The sequence below is a fragment of the Salvelinus namaycush genome, chromosome 25 (genome assembly GCF_016432855.1).
Source record: "Salvelinus namaycush isolate Seneca chromosome 25, SaNama_1.0, whole genome shotgun sequence".
In the NCBI taxonomy this organism is placed as follows: Eukaryota; Metazoa; Chordata; class Actinopteri; order Salmoniformes; family Salmonidae; genus Salvelinus; species Salvelinus namaycush.
Genome location: NC_052331.1, coordinates 36,350,554 through 36,370,625, shown reverse-complemented (window position 1 = coordinate 36,370,625; position 20,072 = coordinate 36,350,554). Strand labels below are relative to the sequence as shown.

General features: G+C 42.3%; 1 protein-coding gene across 2 annotated transcripts; it reads left to right on the top strand.

Annotated features, from left to right (window-relative positions):
* The first annotated feature begins 332 nt into the window (after positions 1–332).
* LOC120020686 (noelin-3-like) lies at positions 333–18,535 on the top strand. 2 transcript variants are annotated; one of them, XM_038964392.1, is made up of 7 exons: positions 333–579; positions 689–850; positions 8,513–8,656; positions 9,530–9,685; positions 10,457–10,676; positions 12,525–12,631; positions 14,630–18,535. In XM_038964392.1, the coding sequence occupies exons 2-7, from the start codon at positions 782–784 to the stop codon at positions 15,305–15,307; spliced, it is 1,374 nt and encodes a 457-aa protein (XP_038820320.1). In that variant the 5' UTR covers positions 333–579; positions 689–781; the 3' UTR covers positions 15,308–18,535. The 2 variants fall into 2 exon arrangements, with proteins under 2 accessions (XP_038820320.1, XP_038820319.1); XM_038964391.1 differs by having other exon boundaries at positions 333–850.
* The last annotated feature ends 1,537 nt before the right edge of the window (positions 18,536–20,072 follow it).

Sequence of the window (20,072 nt, the reverse complement as noted above, 5' to 3'; positions counted from 1 at the left end):
TAAACTAATGCATTCTGGGAAATGTTGTATTTTCCAATATTTAACCAAATGTAAGTGATTACTTAGGTATAATAACTTAGAATTTTCGCATACAGCTTTTCCTTTCCATCGATATCTTATATGCATGTATTTAAATATCTCTCTCTCAATTCAAGTTCAATTTAAGGGCTTTATGCCATGGGAAACATGTTTACATTACCAATGTTTATGCAGATGTTTACATGTTTACTTCTCTCTCTTTCTCTCTCTCTGTCTGTCTCTCTTTCTCTCTCACTCTCCCTGTCTCTTTCTCTCACTCTCTCTGTCACTCTCTCTCTCTCTTTCTCTGTCTGTCTCTCTCTCTCCAGTGTAGGATATTTATCACAAATTCACAATTGCGTCTTTATTGATCACATTAATTAATCGGGTCGATGAGACAAGTATCCCTAAATTATGTCATATCCGCTTTGCAGGTCCCTGTACATCGCTGATGTTTCACCAGCCCTTCTGCTGCCACAAACTTTTCCACCTCGTACTCAGTCACGAGCGGCTGATGTTGTCTCTCGCGCTGCCTGCGTAGCATGCGCGTTCGGAGCAGTGGTAAATGTGATGACTAGTCCGCTGGCAATGATCTACCCTTCGTCTCTTTCTCTGGAGTTGTTAAATAGCTGGGGCATTTGACCTTTTTTTTTCTTCTTATTAATAACAGGCACAATCACCAGTCATCTTCCACACTGACTGAGCGACGTGCTTGAAACATACCGAGACAGAGGAACGGGAGACGACCCCGTTTGTGGGCAGAATGTCCGTGGTGTCCGTGGTGCTGAATCCGCTGCTGTTTCTACTGCTGTTCGGCTACTGCCCTTCTGTGGTGAGTTGACTGCGCTTTTCATCGGCAAGACACTGCGTGAGGAGTTAGACTATTAGCTAGATTAAAAACCAACTGCATAATTATACTTTTAGACAGATAGACTGATACAATGTTGGGAAGTGCGAATTACAATGGGTGATGTTGGCACGATGTTGAGAACACAAATACAAGCTTGAATCGCTTTCTCTGTTTTCATTGTTTGAAACATCTGTAAGCCATTCAGTTGCTTTTACAGGGATACAGTATTGTAATGCTTTTCTCTCTTAACTGTTGCGTTGGTGTGTTTTGAATAGATTTTTCTTTATATATTTAAGGGCAAATTTAGCAGAACACCCTTAATAAATATATTCTATATAATTTTGAAGTGCCCTAGTCTACAGTGTTTAAATTGAACTGATTAATGACTGTTAAGACAAAGAAAAACAGACAGCTGCATTTGACTTGTTATTGCTGTCAGACAGAATGTTCAGTCTCTATCCACACCCTCTCTCTCTCTCTCTCTCTCTCTCTCTCTCTCTCTCTCTCTCTCTCTCTCTCTCTCTCTCTCTGTCTCTCTGTCTCTCTGTCTCTCTGTCTCTCTGTCTCTCTGTCTCTCTGTCTCTCTGTCTCTCTCTCTGTCTCTCTCTCTCTCTCTCTCTCTCTCTCACCTTCACTGTATATGGCTGTATTCTGATATTGATTCTTGGAAGTTGCCAGAGAAGTAACTATTTTTTAATGTTGGGTTCAATCATTATACAACACAATTACACTGACCAATTTCCTATTGGTTCTAAATTAGAAATACCATCTAAGACAGCGATGGGCAACTTTATTGGGGATGTGGGGGGGGCCACAAAAAAAATCGGAACTTGTCATGAGGGACCACAGTGGCTTGCGGGTCTGTGTACCCACATCCACATGGAGGCAGAGCCGGTCGGCCCTAGCCTTTTGGGGGCCTTAAGCAACATTTTGTTGGGAGGCACCTCCACACCCTGAGAGCAAAACATTCCCCCCCCCCTCTCGACGGTATAGATAAAAATAAATAAAAAAGTATATGTTTCACAGCTAATTTCATGTAATTCTACATATTTTTCCATTTTTAATATGATATCTGAGTGAGAGTGACTAACAAAATCAATGGGAGACCCCCTGGTCGGTAATTCAAGTTTAGATGGCCCGCCTAGTGACATCACCAGGTGGTAAATGAGCGAATAAACCACTAAGAGTGTTCCAAACCCTCTCTGCCAATAACAGCTAGTTTTCAGTTTTTACCCTCCCCACTCAGACCACGTCCAGACAGTACTAGCAAAATTATTGTTTGAGAAATTGCTCTTTGCGATGAAACTATTTTTGTTTCTTTTTGACCATTTTAATTGAAATCAATCACAGTAAGGTACTTAATTGTTCCCCCAGAAATTATTTGGTATTGAGATAAAAACTGCTGCATTGGACCTTTAAATATACATTTCGATTATTATTATTATTTTTAAATCTTTATCGCCAATTATCTAAAAACACGTCTATATGTTGTAGATTAGACCCTACCTCACATCATCTGAGGTTTTTTGTTGTGCACGCCATCGGTTGAAACACAACATGCTCCTGAATCCCCGGACGGGTCTCATTTCAGTCATAGAAAACAGTTTCATAGAATGAACCTACACTTTCAGACCACTGCAATTGAACTGGTACACCATTGCAATTTGAATTGAATTGAAATTATAACTTCTTTATTACTACCACAAAGATGGCCGCCGGTCCAGCCCACCATCGAATGTCAACTTAAATGGCCATGTCTATTGTATTAGCTATAGTTCTATGATTCCAATAGGTTTCCTCTTGGAGGATTGACAGTATTATTTAAACCAACTGATATTCCCATTCAAGTCAATGTCGTCTGATGTGTGGAACTCCAACCATCTTTGTGGTATCGTTTGAAAGTACATCTATCAGCCAAAACTTGACCCTTGACCCCTGTATTCAAAAGCATGATGGCGGGCACAACATCAAACCTCAGATTATGTCAAATAGGTTCGGCAAACAACAAATGCGATTATGAAAATAATTATGCAATTTTTATAACATTTACGTTTAAGATTAAAAGATTACATACATAAAATTAAAATAAAAAACTTATTTTAAGAAATTATAAAATAGTTAGATAACCCAGTTTGTAAACATTTAAATGACACCAATCTCAAGTGTTTGTTTTTTCCAGTGATGGTATGGTGGGGTGTGCAAAATAGGTAAACTCTGAACACCTTTATCTCTTGAATTTTGGGCATTCAGGTCCAAAAAAAAGTTACTTTCTGAGCTCACTGTATGGAAGGTGTCCTTCAAATCAAAAGGAATTCTGTCCCCCAAAAAATGGATTGAATTGAAAGAGATTTACCCACTGGTCCTTCAAAGCTTCCAGAGTTGAAATGGAGTGTGGAGAGACAAGGGGTATATAGACATCACCTTTACATCATTTTAGACATTAACATAACATTACAGACACTGTTAACCAGACAGATACTGTGTGTTAACCATACAGACACTGTTAACCATACAGACACTGTTAACCAGACAGATACTGTGTGTTAACCTGACAGATACTGTTAACCAGACAGATACTGTGTGTTAACCATACAGACACTGTTAACCAGACAGACACTGTTAACCAGACAGATACTGTTAACCATACAGACACTGTTAACCAGACAGATACTGTTAACCATACAGACACTGTTAACCAGACAGACACTGTTAACCATACAGATACTGTTAACCAGACAGATACTGTTAACCATACAGACACTGTTAACCATACAGACACTGTTAACCAGACAGACACTGTTAACCATACAGACACTGTTAACCATACAGACACTGTTAACCATACAGACACTGTTAACCATACAGACACTGTTAACCATACAGACACTGTTAACCATACAGACACTGTTAACCATACAGACACTGTTAACCATACAGATACTGTTAACCATACAGACACTGTTAACCATACAGACACTGTTAACCATACAGACACTGTTAACCATACAGATACTGTTAACCATGCAGACACTGTTAACCATACAGATACTGTTAACCAGACAGATACTGTTAACCATGTAGATACTGTGTGTTAACCATACAGATACTGTTAACCATGTAGATACTGTGTGTTAACCATACAGACACTGTTAACCAGACAGACACTGTTAACCAGACAGACACTGTTAACCATACAGATACTGTTAACCATACAGATACTGTGTGTTAACCAGACAGATACTGTTAACCATACAGATACTGTTAACCATACAGATACTGTGTGTTAACCAGACAGATACTGTTAACCATACAGATACTGTTAACCATACAGACACTGTTAACCAGACAGATACTGTTAACCATACAGACACTGTTAACCATACAGATACTGTTAACCATACAGACACTGTTAACCATACAGACACTGTTAACCATACAGATACTGTTAACCATACAGACACTGTTAACCATACAGATACTGTTAACCATACAGACACTGTTAACCATACAGACACTGTTAACCATACAGACACTGTTAACCATACAGACACTGTTAACCAGACAGATACTGTTAACCATACAGACACTGTTAACCATACAGACACTGTTAACCATACAGACACTGTTAACCATACAGACACTGTTAACCATACAGACACTGTTAACCAGACAGATACTGTTAACCATACAGACACTGTTAACCATACAGACACTGTTAACCATACAGACACTGTTAACCATACAGATACTGTTAACCATACAGATACTGTTAACCATACAGATACTGTTAACCATATACACACTGTTAACCATACAGACACTGTGTGTTAACCATACAGATACTGTTAACCATGTAGATACTGTGTGTTAACCATACAGATACGGTTAACCATGTAGATACTGTGTGTTAACCATACAGACACTGTTAACCAGACAGACACTGTTAACCAGACAGACACTGTTAACCAGACAGACACTGTTAACCATACAGATACTGTTAACCATACAGATACTGTGTGTTAACCATACAGACACTGTTAACCATACAGACACTGTTAACCATGTAGATACTGTGTGTTAACCATACAGATACTGTTAACCATGCAGATACTGTGTGTTAACCAGACAGATACGGTTAACCATGTAGATACTGTGTGTTAACCATACAGACACTGTTAACCAGACAGACACTGTTAACCAGACAGACACTGTTAACCAGACAGATACTGTGTGTTAACCAGACAGATACTGTTAACCATACAGATACTGTTAACCATACAGACACTGTTAACCATACAGATACTGTTAACCAGACAGATACTGTTAACCATACAGATACTGTTAACCATACAGACACTGTTAACCATACAGATACTGTTAACCAGACAGATACTGTGTGTTAACCATACATACACTGTTAACCATACAGACACTGTTAACCATACAGATACTGTTAACCATACAGATACTGTTAACCATACAGATACTGTTAACCATACAGACACTGTTAACCATACAGACACTGTTAACCATACAGACACTGTTAACCATACAGACACTGTTAACCATACAGACACTGTGTGTTAACCATACAGACACTGTGTGTTAACCATACAGACACTGTGTGTTAACCATACAGACACTGTTAACCATACAGATACTGTTAACCATACAGATACTGTTAACCAGACAGATACTGTTAACCATACAGACACTGTTAACCATACAGACACTGTTAACCATACAGACACTGTTAACCAGACAGATACTGTTAACCAGACAGATACTGTTAACCATACAGACACTGTTAACCATACAGATACTGTTAACCAGACAGATACTGTTAACCATACAGACACTGTTAACCAGACAGATACTGTTAACCAGACAGATACTGTTAACCATACAGATACTGTTAACCATACAGATACTGTTAACCAGACAGATACTGTTAACCATGTAGATACTGTTAACCATACAGACACTGTTAACCATACAGACACTGTTAACCATACAGACACTGTTAACCATACAGATACTGTTAACCATACAGACACTGTGTGTTAACCATACAGACACTGTTAACCATACAGATACTGTTAACCATACAGATACTGTTAACCAGACAGATACTGTTAACCATACAGACACTGTTAACCATACAGATACTGTTAACCAGACAGATACTGTTAACCATACAGACACTGTTAACCATACAGATACTGTTAACCATACAGATACTGTTAACCATACAGACACTGTGTGTTAACCATACAGACACTGTGTGTTAACCATACAGATACTGTTAACCATACAGACACTGTTAACCATACAGATACTGTTAACCATACAGACACTGTTAACCATACAGACACTGTTAACCATACAGACACTGTTAACCATACAGATACTGTTAACCATACAGACACTGTTAACCATACAGATACTGTTAACCATACAGACACTGTTAACCAGACATATACTGTTAACCATACAGATACTGTTAACCATACAGATACTGTTAACCAGACAGATACTGTTAACCATACAGACACTGTTAACCATACAGACACTGTTAACCATACAGACACTGTTAACCAGACAGATACTGTTAACCATACAGACACTGTTAACCATACAGACACTGTTAACCATACAGATACTGTTAACCATACAGACACTGTTAACCATACAGATACTGTTAACCATACAGACACTGTTAACCAGACAGATACTGTTAACCATACAGATACTGTTAACCATACAGACACTGTTAACCAGACAGATACTGTTAACCATGTAGATACTGTGTGTTAACCATACAGACACTGTTAACCATACAGACACTGTTAACCATACAGATACTGTTAACCAGACAGACACTGTTAACCATGTAGATACTGTGTGTTAACCATACAGATACTGTTAACCAGACAGATACTGTTAACCATACAGACACTGTTAACCATACAGATACTGTTAACCATACAGATACTGTTAACCATACAGACACTGTTAACCATACAGATACTGTTAACCATACAGATACTGTTAACCATACAGACACTGTTAACCATACAGATACTGTTAACCAGACAGATACTGTTAACCATACAGATACTGTTAACCATACAGACACTGTTAACCATACAGACACTGTTAACCATACAGATACTGTGTGTTAACCATACATACACTGTTAACCATACAGACACTGTTAACCATACAGACACTGTTAACCATACAGACACTGTTAACCATACAGACACTGTTAACCATACAGACACTGTTAACCATACAGATACTGTTAACCATACAGATACTGTTAACCATACAGATACTGTTAACCATACAGATACTGTTAACCATGTAGATACTGTTAACCATACAGATACTGTTAACCATACAGATACTGTTAACCATACAGACACTGTTAACCATACAGATACTGTTAACCATACAGATACTGTTAACCATGTAGATACTGTTAACCATGTAGATACTGTTAACCATACAGATACTGTTAACCATGTAGATACTGTTAACCATACAGATACTGTTAACCATACAGATACTGTTAACCATACAGACACTGTTAACCATACAGATACTGTTAACCATACAGATACTGTTAACCATGTAGATACTGTTAACCATACAGATACTGTTAACCATACAGACACTGTTAACCATACAGATACTGTTAACCATACAGATACTGTTAACCATACAGATACTGTTAACCATACAGACACTGTTAACCATACAGATACTGTTAACCATACAGATACTGTTAACCATGTAGATACTGTTAACCATGTAGATACTGTTAACCATACAGATACTGTTAACCATACAGACACTGTTAACCATACAGATACTGTTAACCAGACAGATACTGTTAACCATACAGATACTGTTAACCATACAGACACTGTTAACCATACAGATACTGTTAACCATACAGACACTGTTAACCAGACAGATACTGTTAACCATACAGACACTGTTAACCATACAGATACTGTTAACCATACAGACACTGTTAACCAGACAGATACTGTTAACCATACAGATACTGTTAACCATACAGACACTGTTAACCATGCAGACACTGTGTGTTATCCAGACAGATACTGTTAACCATACAGACACTGTGTGTTATCCAGACAGATACTGTGTGTTAACCAGACAGATACTGTGTGTTAACCATACAGACACTGTTAACCATACAGATACTGTTAACCATACAGACACTGTTAACCAGACAGATACTGTTAACCATACAGATACTGTTAACCATACAGATACTGTTAACCATGCAGACACTGTGTGTTATCCAGACAGATACTGTTAACCATACAGACACTGTGTGTTATCCAGACAGATACTGTGTGTTAACCAGACAGATACTGTGTGTTAACCATACAGACACTGTGTGTTAGCCAATCACATGACGGGACTCTTGCATTGGTTATTTGAGACCATTTTACTGTGTAATGAGCTCACTTGAACATTGTGTGTGTGTGTGTGTGTGTGTGTGTGTGTGTGTGTGTGTGTGTGTGTGTGTGTGTGTGTGTGTGTGTGTGTGTGTGTGTGTGTGTGTGTGTGTGTGTGTGTGTGTGTGTGTGTGTGTGTGTGTAGACAGTCAAGCCTAAGAAAGGCTGGCAGGTGTACAGCTCGGCCCAGGATACAGAGGGGAGGTGTATCTGTACAGTGGTGGCTCCTGAACAGAACCTCTGCTCCAGAGACGCCAAGGAGGGACAGCTCCGTCAGCTACTGGAGAAGGTACCGGAAACACACACACACACACACAGATGCACTTTCACACACATTATGAACCAACGTCACTAGCATTACTCTCATCTATGATATGAAACATGGGCCTTTAATGTATTCTGTCTGTCTAGCAGGCCAAGGGGTTTCTCTATCTTCTTCACTGTGGTCCAGTGTGGTAAAGTTAACACTAATGTACAAACACGCCTTAGGACAGTTTCAACCAGGCCATTTCAGGATCCCACCATTGGAATCAGAGGAGCGTGGATAATGTAGCTCACAGTTTGATGTAGTGGTGATTTTGTGGTTCTTTTTTTGTAAAAGTCAAACACAATGGAGGAAGCATTGTAACTAACTGTTGGCTAAACTTGGTCCAGACCCGTTCCACACCAATTGATGAGCTATAAAAATAAAATAAATGTTTTTACTTCAAATTAAACCCACCACTGTTGTCCCTATCCTTTAAAAAATAAATCAACCTTAAAAATAAATAAAAATTGACAAAAGAAGCCCAAAACTGTAATCAAAACATTTGAATCTTGTTGGTGCAGAAAACCAATGTTGTGTCTTCTTCTCTTTCGTTAAGGTGCAGAAAACCAATGTTTGTCTTCTTCTCTTTCGTTAAGGTGCAGAAAACCAATGTTGTGTCTTCTTCTCTTTCATTAAGGTGCAGAAAATCAATGTTGTGTCTTCTTCTCTTTCGTTAAGGTGCAGAAAACCAATGTTGTGTCTTCTTCTCTTTCGTTAAGGTGCAGAACAACTAATGTGATGCCTCTTCTTCTCTTCCGTTAAGGTGCAGAACAACTAATGTGATGCCTCTTCTTCTCTTTCGTTAAGGTGTAGAACAACTAATGTGATGCCTCTTCTTCTTCTCTTGTCCTGTAGGTCCAGAACATGTCCCAGTCAATCGAGGTGCTGAACCTGCGGACTCAGAGAGACTTCCAGTACATCATGAGGATGGAAGGCCGGTTCAAAGAGCTAAGGTCAAAGTTCAGACAGATAGAGACCAAGAGGAAGACAAAGGTCAACAGAAACTTCCAGGTAAGTTTGTTTGATAGGAAAATTAGAGGAACATTTGCAGGGACATACAATACCCTTTGACACAAGCTACCAAGCTTTCAAATTAACATATTTCGTGACATCATGGCCAGGTTGTCAACTGATTTATTTTCTAATCTTGTTATGTGATTTATCTGCAATCAGAAAACAACAGGATGCTAATGATTGGTGTTCCGGGATGCTAATGATTGGTGTTCCGGGATGCTAATGATTGGTGTTCCGGGATGCTAATGATTGGTGTTCCGGGATGCTAATGATTGGTGTTCCGGGATGCTAATGATTGGTGTTCCGGGATGCTAATGATTGGTGTTCCGGGAAGCTAATGATTGGTGTTCCGGGATGCTAATGATTGGTGTTCCGGGATGCTAATGATTGGTGTTCCGGGATGCTAATGATTGGTGTTCCGGGATGCTAATGATTGGTGTTCCGGGATGCTAATGATTGGTGTTCCGGGATGCTAATGATTGGTGTTCCGGGATGCTAATGATTGGTGTTCCGGGATGTTAATGATTGGTGTTCCGGGATGCTAATGATTGGTGTTCCGGGATGCTAATGATTGGTGTTCCATGCAACATTTTGTCCGCTGGGCTTGTGTTTGTCATTCCACAGGATTTGAACTGAAAGGAATTGAACCCTATGTTTCCCCAGGAGTTGAACTGAATTGAATTGAATCCTGTGTTTCCCTCCCTATAGGAGTTGAAGGGTAAGATGGATGCCCTACAGCCTCTGATCCCTGTGTTTCCCTCCCTATAGGAGTTGAAGGGTAAGATGGATGCCCTACAGCCTCTGATCCCTGTGTTGGAGCAGTACAAGACTGATGCCCAGCTCATCGTCCAGTTTAAACAGGAGATCAGGAACCTGTCCATGGTGCTCACAGCCATCCAGGAGGAGATAGGGGTCTACGACTCTGAGGAACTACAACAGAGGGTCTTGAATCTGGAGAGCAGGCTACGCAACTGCATGGGCAAACTCAGTGAGTCACAAGCAAACACACGGACAGACACACCAGTGGCGGTTTGTGACGTTCAGGATTCTTTTTTTGAGCACGGTTTCTATTATAGCTTATTGGATGACTGTCATTCATATTCTAATTTACCCAGCTCAATGTTACAGTGATAGGTTTAGGCTACTACAGTGGCTTGCGAAAGTATTCACCCCCCTTGGCGTTTTTCCTATTTTGTTGCCGTACAACCTGGAATTAAAATAAATGTTTGGGGGGTTTGTATCATTTGATTTACACAACATGCCTACCACTTTGAAGATGCAAAATATTTTTTATTGTGAAACAAACAAGAAATAAGACACAAAAACAGAAAACTTGAGCGTGCATAACTATTCATCCCCCCCAAAGTCAATAGTTTGTAGAGCCACCTTTTGCAGCAATTACAGCTGCAAGTCTCTTGGGCTATGTCTCTTTAAATTTGGCAAATCTAGACACTGGGATTTTTTCCCATTCTTCAAGGCAAAACTGCTCCAGCTCCTTCAAGTTGGATGGGTTCCGCTGGTCTACAGCACTCTTTAAGTCATACCACAGATTCTCAATTGGATTGAGGCCTGGGCCATTCCAAGACATTTAAATGATTCCCCTTAAACCACTCGAGTGTTGCTTTAGCAGTATGCTTAGGGTCATTGTCCTGCTGGAAGGTCAACCTCCGTCCCCAGTCTCATCTCTGGAAGACTGGAACAGGTTTCCCTCTAGAATTTCCCTGTATTTAGAGCCATCCATCATTCCTCTAATTCTGACCAGTCTCCCAGTCCCTGCTGATGGAAAAACATCCCCACAGCAGGATGCTGCCACCACCACCACGTAAACATGTAAAACAAACAGAACTTAAGCAGAATCTGTGTGGATGAGGCGAGGTAGACCAACACAGACTGGTCTGGGCCATATCTGATCTGGTGAAGGCTACTGGACGTGCACATGGGTTAATCACACATAGACAACATCGGCCTGAACTTGTGAAGACCTTTGGACAGGAACATTAGCTAATCAGTTATAGGCACCATTAGACCGGCAGTAGGAGTGTACGTGTCTGTGTGTCACTCCACCAATAGAATCTATGCCCCGATGTCTGAGCCAATAAGAGAATGGAAACTAAGCAAGACAACAAGATTCATAAAGTGGAGTGACGATGTTATGTAAGGATCAGGGGTATCTAGGGGTAAGACTGTATAAAAGCAGAGCACTAAGAATGGATATTCAGTTCTTCCATGGAATTGCTCGGCTTTGCTACTTTTTTGTAATGAAGTCTATTTGAATTCACAAGCACCTGGTATCTGATAAATATTTGATTCAATAGGATGACTGCATTCCTGTAGTAACCATGCCAATTGCACACTTAAAAACTTGAGACATCTTTGGCATTGTGTTGTGTGACAAAACTGCACATTATAAAGTTACCTTTCATTGTCCCCAGCACAAAGTACACCTGTGTAATGATCATGCTGTTTAATCAGGGAATAAGGAATAGCTATAGTGCACTAGTTTTGACCAGAGCCCTATTCCCTATATAGTGCACTAGTTTTGACCAGAGCCCTATTCCCTATATAGTGCACTAGTTTTGACCAGAGCCCTATTCCCTATATAGTACACTACTATAGACCAGAGCCATATTCACTATAGTGCACTAGTTTTGACCAGAGCCCTATTGGAATAAGGAATAGCGTTCCATCACAGATTAACTAGATAACAGGTGGAGTGTTACAGTGGTCAGAGGCATGACATGAGCTGTTAAGAACTAACACAGTCAGGGGAAATCTAACCTGAATATGTGTGTGTGTGTGTGTGTGTGTGTGCGTGCGTGCGTGCGTGCGTGAACAGCATGTGGTAAACTGATGAAGATCACTGGACCTGTGACGGTGAAGACCTCTGGTTCACGGTTTGGAGCTTGGATGACTGATCCACAGGCCTCCCCTAGAAACAACCGGGTGAGTGGAGGAAGGACCGACCGACAGACAGATAGACAGATCGTTTCTCAGACCAGGGGGTTTGATCTAAACACAGACACAAGTATGACACCTCAGTTTCAAGGGTGTTTATTTAAACCGAAAAAATAAAATAAACCGGTTTTCTCCAGGAGACCCGGGTTACCAACTTCTGGCCCCCGGGGAATGCTGTCTCCTCTGGGGTAGAACACCGAGCCCCTCGGTTCTAGCAGACCATGAGGACGTATATCCGGTAGCAACCTCTCACCTCTTCCAACCTCTTCCCTGTGCTGCCCTCCTGGCAGCTTTATGGGCCCCGTACGGCTGGTGACCAATCAGCCCCTAGATTACTCTCCAGCCTCAATCAGCTCCGATTAGTCCTGGCCGGTGGACCCGTCGAGACCTGGCACGTCCAGCAGAGGTAGCCACCGCCGCGTGATGTAGACTCCGCCTGTCACTTGGCCTCAACGAGACTCCCCCTGGTGGCTAGTTCGTGGTACGCCACAATAGACAGATAGATAGATAAGATAGATAGATAAGATAGATAGATAAGATAGATAAGATAGATAGATAGATAGATGGATAGATGGATAGATGGATAGATGGATAGATAGAGTTCATGGGTGTAATATCTATGAATAATTATAAACTGGGTGGTTCGATCCCTGAATGCTGATTGGCTGACAGCCATGGTATATCAGACTGTATATTATGGGTATGACAAAACATTTATTTTTACTGCTCTAATTACATTGGTAACCAGTTTATAATGGCAATTAGGCAACTCAGGGGTTTGTGGTATATGGCCAATATACCACGGCTAAGGACTGTGTTCAGGCACTCCGCGTTGTGTCATACCTGGTGGCATGCATAAGAACAGCCCTTAGCTGTGGTATAACCCCCCCCCCCTGGTGCCTTATTGCTTAAATATACAATTGGGCAGGTCTAACTACATCATAATGCTGCTGCTTTCAAAGTGATGGAAAGGCAATTGAGACAAAGAGCTGATGTGGCTTTGTCCAATCTTCTGTTTTGGCTGTATGTGGGTCTTTCCACGAAAAGAGGGCCTTTTGGGTCCCTTTGATATTTTATGTAGAAATTGTGCACCAATATTGAATTTTAAAAGCTTGTTATATTATACAAAGTGCCCTTTAATACAGACCACATGGATAATTCAGTCATTCAGATTTTTCTATTTGAATAAAGACTTGTTAAAAAGTGACAAAATTCAGTATTTTGACCCTCCGTCAACCCTGTGTCACTTCTAGGAATATTTTAACTTAATCCCAAAATGTATCGCAAGTTTGCACCATCATTGTAAAACACGAGTTATTTTTGTTTCTTTGACAAAGTCATTTCTAAAGATAATAGTGATTCATTTACGTCTGTCCCTCATTTTATGGTCAACACTTTTAACGTGGACTGAATTTTCCTTTTAATATGGTAAAACTATTTCTTTACAGAATATTTTTTTCTAAAGAAACATCTAATAGTCAAATAATAGCTTTAAAGTAGGTGAGCTGGTTTAAAAAATGTTGTCCATTTTCTGGTGTTTTGTGGTGGAAAACTGAGTGGAACGAGCATTACACGTCACTAATAGATAGACAGACTAGAAATGTAAAATATATTTTAAAAAATATGTGAAGCTGGCCTTCAATTGTCATTCCCTGTTGCATAGAACACCCTTCTACCATTCCTCCTGTCACAAGGGAATTTATGGCTGATCCAAGAAGAACCCTGTTACTTCATTTGATACTTAATATGCACTTATTACTATAGTATGTATTGTTATTTAACCTCTTGAGATGGGAAAACATGTTCTTTTTTTAACGAAGCTTAACGTACTTTTTATGACAGAATGTTGAAATTCGGGATATAAAATAGTTACAGGACATTTCAAAAGGATTGGTGGAACGACCCATGTGCTATGTTGTGACTAATGTACGTACAGAGTAGACCTTTAAATTGTTAATGTTCTCTTGTACTTGTGTTCTAACCCAGGTCTGGTACATGGATAACTACACCAACAACAAGATCGTCAAAGAGTACAAGTCCATAGCAGACTTTGTTTCCGGGGCCGAGTCTCGGACCTACAACCTGCCGTTCAAGTGGGCCGGGACCGACCACGTGGTGTACAATGGCTCTCTGTACTACAACAAGGCCCAGAGCAACATCGTGGTGTGTTATCGCTTCGAGACGGGCCGCGTTGTGACCCAGAGAGCCCTGGAGAAGGCCGGTTTCCACAACGTCTACCCTTACACCTGGGGAGGCTACTCCGACATAGACCTCATGGCCGACGAGCTGGGCCTGTGGGCCGTCTACGCCACCAATCAGAACGCAGGAAACATCGTCATCAGCCAGCTCAACCCCGACACGCTACAGGTCCTCGGAACCTGGAACACGGAATATTCCAAACGGAACGCGGGGGAGTCCTTTATGATCTGCGGAACACTCTACATCACTAACTCTCACCTGACTGGCGCTAAGGTCTACTACTCGTACTCCACCAAGACCTCCAGCTATGAATACACAGACATCCCCTTCCATAACCAGTACTTCCACATGTCCATGTTGGACTACAACGCCAGGGACCGGGCTCTGTACGGCTGGAACAATGGACACCAGGTTCTGTTCAACGTCACGTTGTTCCATATCATCAAGACAGAGGACGATTCCTGAGGAGGAAGAACCTCAGGGGAACTCAGAGGATTCCACTGGAACACTGACTAACATTCCTGGTGTTCCGGTGTTCCGTCAGTCATTGTGGAAGTTCTATCTAATTGGTATTTTTTGCTCTCTTCTTTTGACAATCCATCTTCGGATCTATTGGCTTCCCTTTCAAATTCCTAATGCAAGAATTACTAAAGATGTTGGCCTCCGAACTCTGAACTGTCTCCCAATGTCATGACAGAGTCATGATATTCTCTGGTAGTCCTACCTAGCAACCCCGATGTTAAATAATCTGGCCCTCTAACGATGACATCATGCCCTGACAGTCTTCCTCTTGGGTTTTTTAAATTCATTTTCCTCTCTTTTGACACAAGCCTTTATTTTCACTGTATCCCTTTCCTTTCAGCTACTCTACACTGGACTCTGAGACATTGGCTGGGCTTGGGTAACATGCCTCTGATTGGCTGGGCTTGGGTAACATGCCTCTGATTGGCTGGGCTTGGGTAACATGCCTCTGATTGGCTGGGCTTGGGTAACATGCCTCTGATTGGCTGGGCTTGGGTAACATACCTCTGATTGGGTGGGCTTGGATAACATGCCTCTGATTGGCTGGGCTTGGGTAACATGCCTCTGATTGGCTGGGTTTGGGTAACATACCTCTGATTGGGTGTGCTTGGGTAACATACCTCTGATTGGGTGGGCTTGGATAACATGCCTCTGATTGGCTGGGCTTGGGTAACATGCCTCTGATTGGCTGGGTTTAGGTAACATACCTCTGATTGGATGGGTTTAGGTAACATACCTCTGATTGGATGGGCTTGGGTAACATGCCTCTGATTGGCTGGGCTTGGGTAACATGCCTCTGATTGGCTGGGTTTGGGTAACATACCTCTGATTGGGTGGGCTTGGGTAACATACCTCTGATTGGCTGGGTTTGGGTAACATACCTCTGATTGGGTGGGCTTGGGTAACATACCTCTGATTGGCTGGGTTTAGGTAACATACCTCTGATTGGATGGGTTTAGGTAACCTACCTCTGATTGGATGGGCTTGGGTAACTTACCTCTGATTGGCTGGGTTTAGGTAACATACCTCTGATTGGCTGGGTTTAGGTAACATACCTCTGATTGGATGGGTTTAGGTAACATACCTCTGATTGGATGGGTTTAGGTAACATACCTCTGATTGGATGGGTTTAGGTAACATACCTCTGATTGGATGGGTTTAGGTAACCTACCTCTGATTGGATGGGTTTAGGTAACATACCTCTGATTGGATGGGTTTAGGTAACCTACCTCTGATTGGATGGGTTTAGGTAACATACCTCTGATTGGATGGGTTTAGGTAACCTACCTCTGATTGGATGGGTTTAGGTAACATACCTCTGATTGGATGGGTTTAGGTAACATACCTCTGATTGGATGGGTTTAGGTAACATACCTCTGATTGGATGGGTTTAGGTAACATACCTCTGATTGGATGGGTTTAGGTAACATACCTCTGATTGGATGGGTTTAGGTAACATACCTCTGATTGGATGGGTTTAGGTAACATACCTCTGATTGGATGGGTTTAGGTAACCTACCTCTGATTGGATGGGTTTAGGTAACATACCTCTGATTGGATGGGTTTAGGTAACATACCTCTGATTGGATGGGTTTAGGTAACATACCTCTGATTGGATGGGTTTAGGTAACCTACCTCTGATTGGATGGGTTTAGGTAACCTACCTCTGATTGGATGGGTTTAGGTAACCTACCTCTGATTGGATGGGTTTAGGTAACATACCTCTGATTGGATGGGCTTGGGTAACATACCTCTGATTGGATGGGTTTAGGTAACATACCTCTGATTGGATGGGCTTGGGTAACATACCTCTGATTGGATGGGTTTAGGTAACATACCTCTGATTGGATGGGTTTAGGTAACCTACCTCTGATTGGATGGGTTTAGGTAACATACCTCTGATTGGATGGGTTTAGGTAACCTACCTCTGATTGGATGGGTTTAGGTAACATACCTCTGATTGGATGGGTTTAGGTAACATACCTCTGATTGGATGGGTTTAGGTAACATACCTCTGATTGGATGGGTTTAGGTAACATACCTCTGATTGGATGGGTTTAGGTAACATACCTCTGATTGGATGGGTTTAGGTAACCTACCTCTGATTGGATGGGTTTAGGTAACATACCTCTGATTGGATGGGTTTAGGTAACCTACCTCTGATTGGATGGGTTTAGGTAACATACCTCTGATTGGATGGGTTTAGGTAACATACCTCTGATTGGATGGGTTTAGGTAACATACCTCTGATTGGATGGGCTTGGGTAACATACCTCTGATTGGATGGGCTTGGGTAACATGCCTCTGATTGGATGGGTTTAGGTAACATACCTCTGATTGGATGGGTTTAGGTAACATACCTCTGATTGGATGGGTTTAGGTAACATACCTCTGATTGGATGGGTTTAGGTAACATACCTCTGATTGGATGGGCTTGGGTAACATACCTCTGATTGGATGGGTTTAGGTAACATACCTCTGATTGGATGGGTTTAGGTAACATACCTCTGATTGGATGGGTTTGGGTAACATACCTCTGATTGGATGGGCTTGGGTAACATACCTCTGATTGGATGGGTTTAGGTAACATACCTCTGATTGGATGGGTTTAGGTAACATACCTCTGATTGGATGGGTTTAGGTAACATGCCTCTGATTGGATGGGTTTAGGTAACATACCTCTGATTGGATGGGTTTAGGTAACATACCTCTGATTGGATGGGTTTAGGTAACATACCTCTGATTGGATGGGCTTGGGTAACTTAGCTTTTGTACGCATTGCAACAGTATCAATAGGAGTCTGCCTTATTCAGTGCCGTCTGTTCTGTAAGTCCATAGGATAACAGGTGTCCGTCCTGTCCTGCATGAATGTCTATGATAGCATGTCTAGCTCTCTGTGGCTTGCATCCCAAATGGCACCCTAGGTCCCAAAGGGCTCTGGTCAAAAGTAGCACACTGTATAGGGAATAGGATGCCATTTTGGATGGCTGTCCTGATAGCATCTATAACTCTGTCTGTGGACTCGCTCGGCAACCATCTCTCTTTTCCCACTGTAACACAATTCATGATTTTTGTCTGATTATACTGTATATGGATGGACAGGAAAATACACATTTATATACATAATTAGTGTTACATTATGGAAATAAAGTTATTATTGTTTTTGATTAAGTTTTGTAGGTAGAGTATTGATTTGCACCGAATATTACTTTGTGTTGAACTGTAATATTACTATGATGTAGTATATTTATTTTGTAACTTGATGAAGAATCGATTGTCTGTGATAACACATTACGTTAACAGTGATCTCTGTGGGCCCTATTCAGATTTAAGATAAGTTGACCTAATATGGACTTAAGTCAAACATTTTGCCTTAAAGATGGGAAGGCGCCGAACGGGGAAACAGCGCCACTGTCCGTCTGGTAAAAAAAAAAAATTACAGTACATATTGTGTTGTTCTATCGAGCGTACAATAGTGTCAGAGCAATGATGTCAGAGCAATGATGTCAGAGAAATGATGTCAGGGCAATGATGTCAGAAAAATTATGTCAAAGCAATGGTGTCAGAGGGTAAATGAGCTTAGAATTGCAGAGTAAATTAGCTCCTATGGTGATTACCATTCTATCACGTCTGACCTGAAAGTTGTTGCCATGGTGTGTGTAGGTGTAGGTGTGTATGTGTGCGTGCAGACGACCATAAACCAAAGCACCCTGACCTCTCCACCACCACCACCACCACCAGCTCCAGAATCACTCCCCACCAGACTCCCTCCCCACCAGAATCACTCCCCACCGGAATCCCTCCCCACCGGAATCCCTCCCCACCGGAATCCCTCCCCACCGGAATCCCTCCCCACCGGAATCACTCCCCACCGGAATCCCTACCCACCGGAATCACTCCCCACCGGAATCCCTCCCCACCGGAATCCCTCCCCACCGGAATCCCTCCCCACCGGAATCCCTCCCCACCGGAATCACTCCCCACCGGAATCACTCCCCACCAGAATCCCTCCCCACCAGAAGCCCTACCCACCAAAATCCCTACCCACCAGAATCCCTCCCCACCAGAAGCCCTACCCACCAGAATCCCTACCCACCAGAATCCCTACGCACCAGAAGCCCTACCCACCGGAATCCCTCCCCACCGGAATCCCTCCCCACCGGAATCCCTCCCCACCGGAATCCCTACCCACCAGAATCCCTACGCACCAGAATCCCTACGCACCAGAATCCCTCCCCACCAGAATCACTCCCCACCGGAATCCCTCCCCACCGGAATCCCTCCCCACCGGAATCCCTACCCACCGGAATCACTCCCCACCGGAATCCCTCCCCACCGGAATCCCTCCCCACCGGAATCCCTCCCCACCGGAATCCCTCCCCACCGGAATCCCTCCCCACCAGAATCCCTCCCCACCAGAATCCCTACCCACCAGAAGCCCTACCCACCAGAATCCCTACCCACCAGAATCCCTACCCACCAGAATCCCTACCCACCAGAATCCCTACGCACCAGAAGCCCTACCCACCGGAATCCCTCCCCACCGGAATCCCTACCCACCGGAATCCCTACCCACCGGAATCCCTACGCACCAGAAGCCCTACGCACCAGAAGCCCTACCCACCAGAATCCCTACCCACCAGAATCACTCCCCACCGGAATGCCTCCCCACCGGAATCCCTCCCCACCGGAATCCCTACCCACCGGA

Excerpts from the sequence above, each read along its gene's own strand:
- LOC120020686 (XM_038964392.1), top strand. The coding sequence starts at position 782 with ATGTCCGTGGTGTCCGTGGTGCTGAATCCGCTGCTGTTTCTACTGCTG. Across the intron at positions 851-8,512 it reads TCGGCTACTGCCCTTCTGTG|ACAGTCAAGCCTAAGAAAGG; the intron begins GTGAGTTGACTG and ends GTGTGTGTGTAG. Across the intron at positions 9,686-10,456 it reads AGGTCAACAGAAACTTCCAG|GAGTTGAAGGGTAAGATGGA; the intron begins GTAAGTTTGTTT and ends CCCTCCCTATAG.